Raw genomic sequence first — 16972 nt, forward strand, 5'->3', positions numbered from 1 at the left:
ATACTTATGTTCCTTCATCCTTATTCCTAAGTTTCTAGTAGTAACCCCCACGTACTCTTTATTAATACCTAACAGCTGGTTCTCGTAGGGGATCTTATACACACCTGCCTTATCCTCTTTTTTAACTAACCCTTTATCGTTTCTAAGTATTTTATACAAATTCGGAGCCCTTTTTAAGATCACCCTTGCATCCTTCAGCTTGCTATTTCTTTCATAATCCCTCCTAGATATTTATTGAATGTAAATTTCGTGTACCTCCTAGATATTTATTGAATGTAAATTTCGTGTACCTCCTAGATATTTATTGAATGTAAATTTCGTGAGACCAGCAGTGACAAAAACACTAGACAAGGGCCTTATAGGTACACGAAATTTACATTCAATAAATATCTAGGAGGGATTATGAAAGAAATAGCAAGCATGAAAGATGCAAGGGTGATCTTAAAAAGGGCTCCGAATTTGTATAAAATACTTAGAAACGATAAAGGGTTAGTTAAAAAAGAAGATAAGGCAGGTGTGTATAAGATCCCCTACGAGAACCAGCTGTTAGGTATTAATAAAGAGTACGTGGGGGTTACTACTAGAAACTTAGGAATAAGGATGAAGGAACATAAGTATGATATTAGAAAAGGGTCCAATACAACAGTACTAGCCCAGATGGGGCAAGCTGAAGGATCCGTGGTACGGTGGAATGAGGCGAAAATCATAAAACAGGTACATTCCCCAACTTTGGCGAGAACAGCGGAAAAAATGGAAATTTACAGAAGCAAGCTAAAAGATAAATGTATTAACGCAAGGGAGGGTCTTCCTTCGGATTGGAAATATGCCCTTAAAAACTTATAGGAGGCGCATGAACTTAGTTATATTTTAAATTGAATTATTTCTAGTTAGGATAGGTAATATTGATATTATGTTCGTTTGTTATTATTATTTTTGTTTTTCTAGTTTCTCACTATATGTTTATTTATTTTTCCATTAATTAGTTCCATTTTTTAAAAAACATTTAGTTTGAATTTTGTATTCTATGTATGGAACGTAAGCGTTCCAATTTTTGTATTTCGACCTGATGATGGCCTATAGATGAGGCCGAAAACGTTCGTTAAATTAAAAAATTTCTCAGCAAACATTAAGGTGTTGACTTAAGTTTTTTAGCATTTTAATATCAATCAGAGTAAATGTAAATGTAAACTATCTTGAACTATTCATAATAGTTCATACCTACATATTAAGTCTTCATTATTTTGTATTCCACATAATAATTTCTTTTTTAAAAACCCAAGTAAAGTGAGTATAACTTTTAAATGTTTGTACACAAACAATTTTATAATATTAAGCTTTTAAAAATTCATTCCTTTCTCTTGTACTTTTTATATCTTAAGTTTCAGTAACTTTTTTAAGATGGGATTAATTTCCTAGGAACATTACCTTTTACCATTATCTAATAAATAAATAATAAATAAAATAAAAAAGCAATCATCTTTAATTAAACTTTTTGAATTCAGTTTATCAAAATTTAAAATTTTATGAAATTTATAACTAATGAAACAATTTTTGTATTCACTAAAATTTAAAATAATCTAAAATGTGAAAAATTTTTGTTATAGTTTTTGAAAAATTAACTTACCTCCACATAATGCCGTTCTGTCAAAAGCGTAATTTCCTAATCGCAAACTTACTCCACAATATTCGCATTTTAAACAACTACGATGGAAAAATAAACCTTCAGCACTAAGACGTTCCATGATATAAACTCGTTTCTGACAAAAGTAACATATTTCACTTCCACCAACAGTTCCAATATTTGTTTTCTGCAGGGAAGGTGTAGAATCCGTAGTGGTTCTATCTTGTGTATGGAGTTTCTTAGGACTGTCATTGTTCTGATTGCTTATCAGTTCAGTTAATGCTGTTACTCTCTTATCACCAGTATCTAAATAACCTGTTTTGAGTTTATGGTTGATATTTTGTAAACTTGCATCAATTTTCTTAAATTTTAAAGCAGTTTCTTGATTTGGAATTTCACCACTAAGTTTTTTATCTATTTCTTTAAGCTGGAAATAAAAATAAAATAAAATTTATTATTATTGTGTACACAGCTATGAAAAAATGAAATTAAATAATTAAATAAAAATAAATTATATTTTGTACATTGCAGACAATATATAAAAGCCTGAATATTAATAATCTATATAAAATTCATTTCAAACAGGAGTAAACTGGAGAAAACTTAGGAACTCAAAGTGATTACTGCCCCTATAAAATTAATGTTATTTTTACTAACAGAAAATAAAATCTTTAAGACTGTTACATTTTATTAATAAAAAACATTTTACATATTTCACTTGTTCAAAAAACAAAAGGCTGAAGGGTCCCATACAAGCTCTCATCAACCATAGACAGTTAAACATATTTACAATTTGCAATGTTTACGTGATGAAAACTAATGTCTTTTTTTTATAAGCATAAGAAAAAAAATGTTTTTAATCAATTTTCACTTTCCTTTAAAAAATAAATAATACTATAATTGTAAAATTTTATGAACTACAGTATTTTATACAGCATGTCTGATAAGTTACTTAAACCTTTTCCACTGCATAGTAAAGTTTTACATAGGGTTTTGCAGTTTGACCTGTAGCAAATGCTGGAAATTTCCCCAGAGACCCCAAAATCTAGGAGAATAAGGTCTGGAGACTTAGCAGATTAAATTCTACAGAAGAATATGCGATCAGCAAGCAGTTTTCCAAAAACTATAGTCCAAAAACCAGAACACCTGTGAGCAACCAGTAATGCATCTATTGCAAAGTGGAAATGCAGAACATACAACTCACAGATTTTGTATGCAATGTTGTACATAAAACTTTAATGTCATTACAAATTTCTCACTGCACAATAACTTTTTGTCACCCTGTATACTTACAATATGATTTCAAGAGAAAACAATCTAACCAGTTTGTATTTACGTTGCACAAATTAGTGAGTGACCTTTGTCATTGTTGCTATTCGCTTTTATGTTTTTACAAGTTTATATAAAAATACTATTACTGTATTTTCGCAGAATGACTGGCATGTCGCATATAAATGGGGAAAACCAGCATGCCAGAAACCCCAAAGTTACCAGCATACCAGTTAAACTGGAACTAAAATATAAAATTAATCAGATCTAACAAAACCATTTGTTAAACAAACATTACTTCATTTTAGTTTTTCTAATGACAAACTTTTAATTTCAAATCCATTTTAATGTTTAAAAAAAACAACATTCTTCCAGGTACAGTAATATAATATCATTGTAATTTGACTGACTTAAAATCAAGAAGAGAATTTTTGTTTACAAGACAATAAAACAATTAGCAACTTATTGAAAGCAGCAGCAGCAGCAGCAGTAGTAGTAGTTAATCAGTGTGGACTACACTGACATCCACCCTGACCTTAAAAACACCTTCCTCTCAAATTTCACTCAAAGGCAATGTTAATGGTGTAAGCTGAGATAATTTACAGCCAGTTTCTTAAATTTAATGTTCATTTTTGCATTTTTGAATTAAATAATAATTCAAAAATGCAAATAAAATATACATAAAGAAGCAATTTTGGAATTCTACGAGTATTTTACATCATTAGAAAGAAGATAAAATGAAGAAATTAAACATATAATTGTAGGTTTTAATAAAATGCTGACAGTTTCACAGTTTTAGAATAAAAACTTGTTCATTTTTTTTAAATACACCCTCTAGAGAGGGATGTATAACCTCACTTAAACTGACATGCTGTCATTCCCCAGGACAAACTGGCATGCCGGTTTTCACCATACAGAAATACCCGATTTTATGGTCTCCCCGGATAGCCAACATGCCAGATAGTGAAAATACAGCATAATTAAGCCTGTTTCAATTTAGACATTTATTTGCTATTACATTATTATTAGAATCACATATATGGAGATATTAGCAGACTTCTCAATTTAATACTGTGTAAAAATCAGCATTCACAATTATTACCTATTTACCTATACTATATTGTCTCAATTCTAAGCACATTTTTGTTTACCCATTCTTATTGTCTGAAATAACGTATATTACAGCCACTGTCGGTAATTGCCAATCCCGAAGAGCTGATTGCAGAAGATTTATATTCCAGCGGTAAAAATTCCAGATTTGATGTTTTTTTTACTCTCAGCAATATCAAATACTGTTTCCTATTCTCTTTAGTCTGTTTTACTATTATAAGCTCAAAAGTTGTTCATCTTGAGTAAATTTGAGAACAGACCTCAATTCAAGTCTAAGAATTTAAAGATTTTTGCCAAATTCAGGAGAGTTGGCAACCCTAAATATTAGTTTGCATAGTGTACCACACAGACATTTTTGGAAATACTACTGAATGATTACATCATTTCATTTCAGTTTTTCTAATGACAAGCTTTTAATTTCAAATCCATTTTAATGTTTAAAATGCTTTCAAAATAGCATTATGATGTGATATTATAAGAAAAGTTATTGTATATGCACAAGTTTGCAAAATTTAAATTTTCACTTTGTTTACTTGAAGATTTACCAAAAACTCACTACATTTATCTAAATCATATTTTATCTAAATAGGTTCTATAGATTTGTGTTTAACTATTTGTAAATCTTCATATATTGGTCTTGATATAATTAAAAAGATTGGTACAAATGAAGCATATCATCAGTTAGTGAGTGGCCTGTATGGTGGGCCCCAAGCACAACCACTCTTGTTCTAAATACTAAGTAATGCTATCAAATCAATTTATCACTTAATGAAAAAAATCTAGCAATGAGTTGTGCAACTTTCCTGGCAAAAAAAAGTTAAAATTGTTTATGGCATCATCTGTTATAAAAAGTTTAATAATAAGAGATTTTATTAAAAATTATTATAAAAGGGCAAAAAGCTGAGAGTAGAGGAGAGTTTTATTAGTATTTACAAGTTTTTTTTATTACTAGTAAATTTTTCATTAAATATGGTCAAACTCAAGATATGATGAGACCCCTATCTCCTTACCCTCTGGACCATTAACTACCAAAATTTAATAGCAAAAATGCCCATAATATACAAACTTCCCTAAAATATTTCAGAAATTTTTGACAAGAAACAATAGTTATTAGGCTTCAAAGTGGGTAAACAAAACTGTGCCATCCACCCAGCTTCAGGCTTTAAGACTACTGAGTATCAACATGATACATAACTGCCAGTATACTTGGTACTAAAATACTTTATATGCTATGATATGCAAACCAGTATTACATAGTTTAGCATCATCTTTTTACCACTTTAGTTTAATTTGAATGTTCTTTGTCACAAATATCAGCTTAATTAGAATTACATAATGGTTTGAGGCAGAAAACAAAAAATTACATTGCCAAAGAATACAGTCTGTGGACTTTGGGTTGTTCATCATTGATCTAAAAGATATTGTTCAGTGCATGAAGTTTATTTGATAATACATTCAAATGTTTAATATTAATTATAGAATTTGAAACAATTGTTCATTATTTACTTTTAAAACTTGCATTTTTGTTCATTTGAACAAGTCTAAGAATCGCATTAAGTATTAAGAAAACTATTAAGTCAAAATTTCTGAAATAAATGTTTTATAAATATAAATATGTTTTGAGACAAAATTATGGTACTCTTTGAGGGACAACAAATTTTCCTACTCAAAGATTTTGCTTCCCTTCCATGTGGCTGTCTTATCCACACTTATTACATCAGATTTGCAAATTCTTTCTTTGATAGCAAGGCAGTGTTCTTAATTCTTCATATAAAGTATAAATGAGAGATTCTTGTCTCTGGAATGTTTCACTGAATCTGCCAAAGGGATAAACATTTGAGATAAGAAAATGCAATTGAGCTCAAATCAAGATTATTACTTTGCAGGTCAAAAATAAATATTTCAAAACAAATACTTCAAGAAATTGGCAATGCTGAAGTAATCCAATAAAATAATCACAAAGATAATTTTGCCCAATTCACTTATGAAGTTTTGGATGGTGGTCTAAGTCTGTGGTTCAGATAAACTGTTCATTCCTACAAAATCATGGTATCACGTTATCAGCATCAATCCATGTAAAAATATATTGGGATATCAGGCCAATAGGAATGAGTAAGAAAAATTTTTCATTGCTGGTATTTGAGTGGATATAAAGGCACACCTGCTGTGTTGTGTGCTGTTTTTTCTATCCTAATTTTTGTAGTATGGTATAAAATAAAAACACACATCTTGGAGTGGGACAATTTTCTGGTACAAAAATATTAGGAGGGATATGTTTCCTCTGTTCTCTATAGATCAGACTCTACCCATGTATCAACCAAGGGTAACTTATATATACTGTATTCATAGCAATCTGCAATTAGAAAGTTCAAGTACGAGATACAATATGTGTTTCTAGACTCCACAATACAAATGGCACCTGTAAAAATGCAAGTGCTTTCAAGTCTACCACCACTGTCTGATGTTTTTTCTTCTGTTTCAATAATAATGTACATTTTAATCTACATTTTCATATTCAATGTGCACTTAATTGTTGAGAGACAAATAGTAACAAAAAGTAACCTAACATTTGAAATAGAGAAGAAACAGTAACTGGAAATAAAAAAAATACTTTTTCAATTATTATTTATTTCCAGTTACTATTTCTTCCCCATTTTCAGTGTAAAATTGCAGCCCTGCAAATTTTCTTCTAGTATTATTTGTTTTTACTGAAGAAACCTCTCCATGTTTGTTCCCAAACTTTGCTAAGCTTCAGAAATATAGTATCTAGATATCTGTTTCTAGCTTAAATTCCATATTTTGAAGTTAGTTTATTTACATACTTACACAAACAATTTTTAAGATCAATGCATCTAAATTTTAAATACTTGATATTCTAAACCATAAATGTTTGAAGCAGTAGATATCTGATTAAATATAGACTAATTAGCATTTATAAAGGAAAAATTGTAACTGACCAAAATTGTATGGTCATTATAATTTGTGTAAATAATCCTTGAGACTATACGATTTACGTAATTATGTACATATTGTTTAATTCCCGAATTTCCACCAGGCTCTTCAGAGTTGGTGTTTAATTAAATACAAAAGTGACCAGATTGATATTGCAAAAACTTTTAGTACTATGTGTATTGGTGTCAGATCCTAAAGAAAAGATTGGTGTAAAGTGTATAAAGTATACATTTTTAAAATCATATCATTAAATTCTTCTTTTAAAATGACCAATTTTATCTTCAAGTTGTTTACCATCATCTCTGGCTGGAATTTAAAAAAGTATAAAGAGTTAAATTGATCCAAAATTGTTTATAAGGTCATTATTATTTAAATATGTAAATAATCCTTGGGACTGTACAATTTATGTAATTATGAAAAAATTTTAAGTAAAATGCAAAATATGGTGGTGCTATCACAAACCTTCTATCGCATTCAATAGGAAAGTGTTGGTTCATTATAACAATGCTTTGCTGAAATACATGAAATTTATATACATGCTTATGTGTGCACTGATTATATTGTGTGTAAGGTTCATGTGTAAAACAAACATTGAATATTCCTTTTAATTGTAATAATTTGTTTAATGAGAATACAGTATGACTTACTTCTTATAATTAAAAAAAATTATATTAGTATATTAAAAAATTGAACAAACTTAGATTTTTTTTTAAATATAAATTTTTTAATGATAAACTATAGGTTTGCCTGCTTAAATAAGTTAATTATTTCATTGAACACAGATTTTTTGCTTTATAAAACAACAAACAAGTATGATGAATGATTAATGAAAAGAAAATTCCAAAATAGATTAAAAAATATGCAATTTTACTGCAAGTAAAAAATAAAGGAAATATTTTTCTTCTTTATTTCTATCTACATAAGTGAATATATAGTGTAAAGCTGTAAAACAATCATCACTTAATGGCTGATGTTTATTTTTGATATGAAATTACCAAATATCAAATAGGCTACATCATCATGGCTGATACAGGTTGAGCATAACATTCCTGAACTTTGAATTTATAAAAAGTTTTTATTTACTTCATATACAGAATATTGTTACTTAGAACTTTGATACATATTACTTTGACTTTTAAACAATTCCTGTTTATCTAAAAAATATACTGGAAATGATTTGTGTTGCTGATAGCAAATATCCATGCAACAATACTTGTTATTTGTAACACATTTTAGCATAGATGGCATAATTTCTTCTATAAAATGAATAATGCTTGTTTTCAAGGAGTCATGAAGGTTGTTAGCATAAACATGAGCCTTTAAATAACCCACAAGAAAAAGTTTCTGTAGGTGAAAAATCTGGGAGCATAAAGACCAAAATTCCTTAGGAATTATGTATTCACAAAAGCTCTGTTGTGGTGACAGCTGTATGACATGCTGCTCTGACCTGTTGAAGCCATGCAAAATGTTTGTTTTCTTCCTGCAGGGACATGAATATATACTTTGCATTTTGTTTTAATCTTTAGCATTGTTTCAAAACATATATCTGAAAAAAGCCTTTGTTCATGATGTCAAACAAGTTATGTTAAAACATTAAAAATATATGTCTGTTTAGTATCAGAGTCAAAAAATTCAGAATTTCCAGTAATTACAGTATTTATTTACTCCACTTAATGTTATCATTATAGGTGAGGCTCTCTAAAGTGATTAAAAATGAGAAAATACAACTTATAAAAAACAATGACTTATTTAAATGTCTTTGTAATCATACAAATTTTAAATTATATCTGAAGATGAAGACTTTAAACCTTCTTTAAAAATATTTGTTAAGTTTTGAGTTCTTAACATGGTGAAATTGAGATTAAAAAAAAAAAAAATCAGCAAAGAAATTTTAACTGAAAACAAACAATTTTTTTTAAATGTAATATTTTTTCTACTTTAATGATAGCAAAGGATAATTTTACATTATAAAAAGTAAAATAATATTTAAATAATCTAGTTTTTGTTTTAAATGTAAAAATGAACTTTTCTAATATTTACAGTTTTGAAATTTTTTCTAGAATGCCCAATAGCAGTCAATTGATCTCTATCATTTACTTCTTTTGCATTTTTGGCTGTTTTTTTTATCATAAAATGTTGGTATTGTGTGTTTTTCACCTCATCTGTTCTAATCAGGTTTTTACATTTTTAAATATAAACACATTTATACATCAAAAAAAGTTTTCAAGGAAAATATTTTTATTCACATACTTTCAGGAATTGGGCTGATTTATTTTACAAATCTTATACTCAAAAAAATTGTGAAGAAAACTGCCTTCATTGCTGTACTTAGGCAGGTAGGAGAGTTAAAATACTTCATTGCTATAGGCAGGTACAGCAATGAAGTCTTTTAACTCTCCTAAGCTCAAATACCATGGATTATCATTGCACACAATGTGGGCTTCCATTTCAGTGCATTTCTTTATTACAATGAATGCAAAGCTGGTAATGAATAGGTGAAGTGCACTGTCTGAGGACTCTCTTGCATTCCTGTGCACTGTTTTGCATGTCCTGTAGGACCAGCATTCTCTCAAAGAACATTTTGCTGACTTCTAACTGGTCGGTTTAGAGATACAATGCTTATCCATGATGTCCCATCAATGCCAAATTCCTGACTATTGATATCTGGTCTTTCTTGGAAATGATTTTCTAGAGTACCTATAATGTTGGAGCAAGACAAGATACAAGGAGATCTAAATAAACTAGTATAAAGAGGAAATATATTTCTCAGAGTTGTGTTATCTATATATATATAAAAATGAACTAGGAAAACAGTGTCACAGTGATGAATATGCGCTGGAATATGTGCTCCTTCTTTGGATTACGATAACTTCGGAAATATTGAGTGCCGTGTAATAAGTTATACATCGTTGGATAGAGCGTAAAGAGAGGATTCCGCAAGTGTCAAACTTATTTTTTTCCGCTAAGTAGTTTTTTAGCTACAAGCAGTTAAACTTTTCGTTTTTCTGCGGGCTCCATCGGGCTCCGTGGGCCCATCGGTAAATTTCTCCGACGGTTTTCGTCAGCGAAACAAACTCTCTACAACGGCCATATATTTCATCTCGCTACGTTTATTAGTTATTAAGTTACAATCGATCAAAAATTGGACATAGAACAAAGAACTGTTCCACGCCACGTGGTGAATAGCCGATCGGCGGGGCGTAACAGATCGACGCAACTCAGCTACTCGGCGAGGCGTAGCTCTTTGGCGGGATTGTTGCCGAATGGGATACTTCAAGTTTTTTGGTTCTTTGGCGTTTTTTAAGGAGACATTCTGTTTAGACATGCACATCGACGAGCTATCTTCACGTTTGGACATCGCCAAGTGTGACAATTCGCTACTACTGCAATTAAATATTATCAACACGTTTTACTGGACTTTTTACAATGTCTTGTATAGTTTTAAATAATAATTTAGGTTTAATTTAATTAATTTTAAGCTATCTTTTCACTCTGAGCGATTGAGCTTTTGCTTGGTTGTCCAGAGTTGTTGGAACCGAGTCCTCCTCCTCATTCTGTCCCTTCAGCAGTGGGCTGGGTTAAACAGTAACAACTTAAAAATTGGGAACTTATTTTGTTTACTGGTTTACTTCTTAATTAAACAGGGACACAACAAGTCTTGAACCTTGGATCAACTTGACCCATTAGAAGATGAGACAGAGGAACCAAGCCAATCTCCAAATCCAGCTATTGACTGTAATAATACAAAGGAAACAGGACAAGCTTTAAACCAGACTGTCGATAGTAATGACAAAAAGGAAAGAGAACATACCCTAATAACAGAGGCAAATAGCATGTTGGGTTCTATAATGGAAATGTGTCCAGAACACACCAGCACAAATGTCAAACAGAAGGAAAGGAAAAAAATCAGGGAATATGCAGCGAAAATGTATGGCTACCTCCATGAGCTGTACGCCATTATAAAAGAAACAAGGAAGCAAATGGAGAATACAAATAATATCAGATTTCAACAAGGAACAGAACAACCCTATCAACAGATCACATACAGCGAAATTTTAAAAAGAAATATTAAACCAAGCACAACAACTAAGAACATACAAAAATCTTTGGATCAGAAATTAAATCAGGAGGGAACAGGGGGTTCTCATGCGGTGCTGATATACCCAAAGGAACCAGGTGAAGGAGAAGAGCAAACAAACATGGTAAAGGTGACAGAAGTACTAAAGGAAAAAATTGAACCGCATAGGCTAAGGGTTAAGATCAAAACAGTTAAAGAAGTGAAAAACAATGGAATTTGTATCAGAGTAGGAGATAGGGAGCAGGGTATACCCCTTGAAAATGCTATTAAAGAACTCCCAGAATTAGAAAATAAAATTACATGTAAACGATCTGAGGGCAAAAGACCCAGGATAATACTGCTGAATGTGCCTCAATCTATCCAAGAGGAAGATATAACAACATATATTTATAGACAAAACGACATATGGGGAGAATTAAAGGAAGAATCATTTAAAAATGAGTGTAAGATCAGCACGGTTCTGAGTAGGGGGAAGCATACAGAAAACTGTAGGCACGTTGTCCTATCTGTGTCACCTCACATACGTAACACCTTTATTAAAGAGAAACATATCCCGATCAATTGGGCCACAATCAAAGTTGATGACTATATTCCAATACTAAGGTGTTACCGCTGTTGTGGAATTGGACATATGGCCAAAAGCTGCGAAAAAGAACAATACTGCTCCCACTGTGGAAAAAACCATAAATATGTAGACTGTGACAGACTTAATGAGCCGCCTTGCTGTGTTAATTGTCACAGAAACAACAAAGATCTTCCTAACAGTAAAAAACAGCCAACAAACCATGGGGCATTACACCCTAATTGCCCAATCACAAAAAAACTAAAAGAAGCCGCAATCAAGAGAACCGATTATGGATTGTAACAGCACAATGACAAATACTCGACCATCAAACTCAACACAGCAATCTCAAATGATTAACCATACTTTAAAGATACTACAGATCAACACTCAGAGGAGCAATGCGGCATGCTCCCAACTGATACAAACTGCCAACGAGAAAAATATTGACCTAATCACTATTCAGGAACCTTACCAGATTAATAATAACATCGTGAGATTTGGAAGGTGGAAGGTGATCTCAGGTAATAACAACTCAAGACCCAAAAGCGGCATAATCTGCTGCAATCCCCATCTTGACATTGCCAAAATTACCCAATTATGCACAGATAGGCTAACAACCATGATTCTCCAACTTGCCGAACCTCTCATAATTATTAGTGCATACTTTTCACCGGACGACGACGACGACGAAAACTGTGTTAGAGAACTGTCCAATGTACTAAGGAAAATCAGAAATAAAAAAATAATGATTTTGGGAGATCTAAATGGGAAATCTCCAGTTTGGTACCACGAGAAAGAAGACAAAAGAGGCAAAATGATCACTGACATGATGGATGAATTTAGTTTAATTTCTACCAACATGACGACACATCCGACGTTCCACACCCCTTTTGCAAGGGGATGGACAGACGTCTGCCTGGTTACCGACAATTTTCCCACGAAATAGACAACTGCGAGACCCTCCTCATACCATCAGCAAGCGACCATCGTTATATTTTAACTCAACTAAAGCTCAACAACCCCACAAATAATAGTATGAAGTGCTCTTTTCAAATTAAACAGACAAACTGGACTCTTTTCAGACTAGAATTCGCAAAAAATTGGCAAAAATACGACTTTCCACCCATAAACAATCATGAAGAAATAGACAAGTATGCAAAGTTTTTTACAGACGCCTTGATAACAGCAGGAGAGAGGGCCCTTCGTTACAAACAAGTACCACCGAGGAAAACTCAATGGTGGGATGATTCCCTGAACAATAAAAGAAGAGAGGTGAACAAGTTAAGAAAGAAGCACGCAAGGGCAAAAAATACCAATGAGGAAAATATACATAAAACCAACTATAAAAATAGTCTAAAACAATATAAAAAACTCATCAACAGGACACGTACGGAATCCTGGAAAAAGTTCTGTACAGATTCCAACAGGAACGGGCCATGGGACATACCTTATAACTTGGTAATTAAGAAACAGAAAAAACCTTTCATTCCGGACGTTTCAAACCCAGATCAGAGTTCAGAAGTAAACATCGACATCGAAAACAGCATTAATCAAATTTTAAAATACCTCTTTCCCGAGGACAGTCAAGACTTTGATACTATAAAACAAAAGAGCATCAGGGAAAACCTCCAAAAATCATATAATAACAAAAACGACAAAATTTTCACTTTCCGGGAAGTAGAAAGAGCGATTAAATCAATGGCGAATAAGAAGACACCAGGGATAGACAGGATAACGGCAGAAATGCTCAAGGAAGCATTTAAGGAGATACCCATTGCCTTTGTTCATATCCTAAATAAATGTCTGACTACTGGATACTTTCCAAATGACTGGAAAGTCGCTGATATAAAATTAATACCTAAAATTGACAACCCGGTAAGACCGGAACACTACAGACCTATTAGCTTACTGCCGACAATGGGTAAACTACTTGACGGTCTTATGATGGATCGGATTAATTGGCACCTCCATAATACTAATCAATTAAACAACAACCAGTTCGGTTTCAGACCTGGTAAATCGACAATTGAGGCAGCATTAAGAGCAAAAAATGTTATTCATAAGGGCTGGAAGGATAATAAGCATATTTTATTAGTAAAAATTGATTTCCATAAAGCGTTCGACCACATATGGTGGCTGAGCATTCTAAATAGACTACGTGAGACCAACTGCCCAGCAAATATTTTTCATTTGGTAAGAGACTACCTGGACAACAGATTTATTAAGTATAAAACAAACAACTTTACCATCACCAGACACACTAATAGGGGCTGTCCCCAGGGTTCGCGAAGCGGCCCTGGGCTCTGGAATCTGGTATGTGACGAACTATTAAACCTCATGGAAAATAACCAAGATACTATCACACAAGCTTTTGCAGACGATCTTTTGTTGATGGTGACACATCAAAACGTCGATAAATTAGAAGCAATCGCTAATAATCAACTAGAAAAAATTTCCCAATGGAGTCATGAAAATAAACTTCCAATTAATCATGAGAAAACAATCGGGATGGTGTGTACCCGAAAAAACAAACGTACCAGGCTAAAACGACCACCGAGAATTTTTATTAACAAAAATAAGATAAAGATGGAGCAGGATGTTAATTACTTGGGTATAGTTTTTGACGACAAACTAAATTGGCATACTCATATCCGTAATTTATGCAGGCATATGGAACAAAAAGCAAATGCGTTCAATTGGATTACGGCAAAGACTTGGGGCCTTAATTATGCCAATGCTAAATTTATTTACGAAGCAGCTGTAGAACCTGCAATGCTTTATGCAGTACAGGTATGGAAGGAAGCACTTGATAACGTGCACATGAAAAGGAAATTAACATCTATCCAGAGAAAGTTTACAATAAAAATATGTAAAGCATACAACACCGCCCCCACCAACGCTCTATTAATCATGGCAGACCTTTTACCGATTCATCTCAAAGCAAAATATTTAATGTGGAGCTGGCACCTAACAACAGCAGGAGATCAAATTGGTCATAACATCCCAGAAGAAGACGAAATCTATACGAAAATAAGTAAGAATAGCACCATAATAAATGTAAACGAAGAAAATTACGGTATTGATAGAAAACTAAAGAAAAACGAATACCTCAAACACCCAGCAGAAGAACTAAACTATAACATCCACTGGGAAGAGAAAAATGGCATGGAAATTAAAGCAGCATGGAAGTTATATACAGACGGATCAAAAAACGAACAAGGAACTGGAGCAGGTTTTACTGTAATAAACTCAAAAAACAGAACAACCTACCAGCACTACTACAGGCTAGCATCACACTGTAACAACTTTCAAGCAGAGTTATTTGCTATATTAAAAGCTATACAGCACATCAACAATAACATCGACAGATTTAAAGGAAGTATATGCATATTAACCGACAGTAGAACATCGCTTCATAGTTTAAACAACAGGTGCCGTCCAACCACCTTATCAAAAAAAACTTCTGGCAGCTGCTAAGGAACTGGGCTCTAAAAGAAAAATCACATTTGCTTATATACGAGGCCATACTGGAAATGTTGGTAATGAAACGGCCGATAAATTGGCTAAGTTAGGAACCAACGCTAACATTAAGCCCTCCTTCACTGACATACCTCAGGCTACACTCAATAAACACCTGCTTCGAATTATTAATAATATTTGGCAGAGGGAATGGGAGACAGCTGAAACAGGAAGAAACTGCTTTCAATTTATTCCCTCCGTCACCATTAGAAAACAAGCCAAGCATTATAGGCCAAATAAACTAACCACCCAGGTAATTTTAGGCCATGGGAACTTCCCGGCCTATCTACATAGATTTAAAATAAAGGAGGATAACAGGTGCGACTGTAATAACAGCGACATTGGAGATGCAAAGCACTTCGCCTTTATTTGTTCTAAGTACGACAATGAACGCTCAGAGTTACTGCATAAATATCTTTTAAAAAACCCAAGCTGGCCACCGATACCAAGTAACATTTTTATTAATAAAGAACTATGGAATATTTTTGAAAATTTTATTAGCAAGACTAACGCCCTTAAAGAGAACTTTAATAACAAAGAAGATGAACAAAACTCAGAAGAAGAAAGCAACACAGAAGAATGTTCATCGGAAGATGAGTCTTTCTGAAAAGGGACTACCATGTAACCCCTTTTTTTTCATTGCCCCTCTCTTTTTTGGAGGATACACTTTTATGCTTTTTTATTTTATGAGGGGCAGCATACTTATGTATCTTCTGTCTTGTTAAAGCGGCCAGATGTCTGCAATGTATATATTGTATATAGTTTTTTATGATTTTTTATAATTTTTGTAATTTCTGTAGTTATTATAATTTCTGTAATTTTTAATAATTTTTGTACTTTTTATGGTTTTGTAATTTTTATAAGTATTATTATTTGTATAATTTTTACAATTTTTGTAATCCTTATATTTTTTATCCTTTGTAATCATTTTTTGTATTCAATTTATATTTCTGTATGTATGTTTATTTATTTCAATAAATACCGACGCAGGCGCTCTCTGGTCCCATGTCTTCACTTCAAACTTTCCTTTCATACTTTATTTCACACTTCTTACCTCATGCTATCTCTTCCTTCCACTTCCTACAGGGCATAAGTCTGAAGCAAAAACAGACAACCCTCTTAACTCTTTAGTAAAATGTAAAATATATATATATAAATGAGGATGTTTGTTTGTTTGTTCACTATACATACACTCCTAGGCCAATCGACCAATTGCTGCGAAACTCAGTAGTTACATTCAAATATTCAAATACTTCTAACTTAGATTTTGTCGTACATCCCACCCCAAAATATCAATTGCATTTCTATAAATCAATTAATTTTTATTTACATTCAATTTTTTCTGAGTTACATGTAGCACCATCTGTTTACAAAAATTTAAGAAAATAATAAACTAAATATAATCCTTACAAAAAAATTTATAATTTTGAAAAATATTATATTATATTCACTTAATTACTATGACAATGATACAGTGCAAAATAGACACCATTATGACATTACTGCAACAGCATTTGCCCAAGTGGGATAGATTAGTGTTTTCTCCCTGTATATCAAGGGTGTCAAACTGGTAGCCCCAATGTAATTTTTTGTGGCCCAAGGCCACAATGCTCTGCAATAAAATGAAAAACAAAACAATATGCTGCAAAAAAAATAGCAAGTAACTATCACGTCATTGCTATGATATCATGTGTCATATGCTATGATTGCATTAGTCAACCGTGGGAGACTTTGCTGTGGTTATGCACCTCGCCAGTAACTTCAAGCCAATTTCAATCTAGAGATTCCAAGCTTCAAAACTCTCTAAAATATCTTCTTTTTCGCTTGCAGAGTCATATATGGCGGGTAGGCACAGCCA

General features: G+C 32.4%; 1 protein-coding gene across 1 annotated transcript in view; it reads right to left on the bottom strand.

Annotated features, from left to right (window-relative positions):
* Nucleotides 1-16972, bottom strand: part of Mical (Molecule interacting with CasL) — an 88409-nt gene that overhangs the window by 20080 nt on the left and 51357 nt on the right. The window contains 1 exon segment of the mRNA XM_067281238.1: nucleotides 1625-2048. Within this exon segment, the coding sequence (XP_067137339.1) occupies nucleotides 1625-2048 (424 nt within the window).

Source organism: Centruroides vittatus, unplaced genomic scaffold (assembly GCF_030686945.1).
Source record: "Centruroides vittatus isolate TY-2023 unplaced genomic scaffold, ASM3068694v2 contig_912, whole genome shotgun sequence".
NCBI classification, from domain to species: domain Eukaryota; kingdom Metazoa; phylum Arthropoda; class Arachnida; order Scorpiones; family Buthidae; genus Centruroides; species Centruroides vittatus.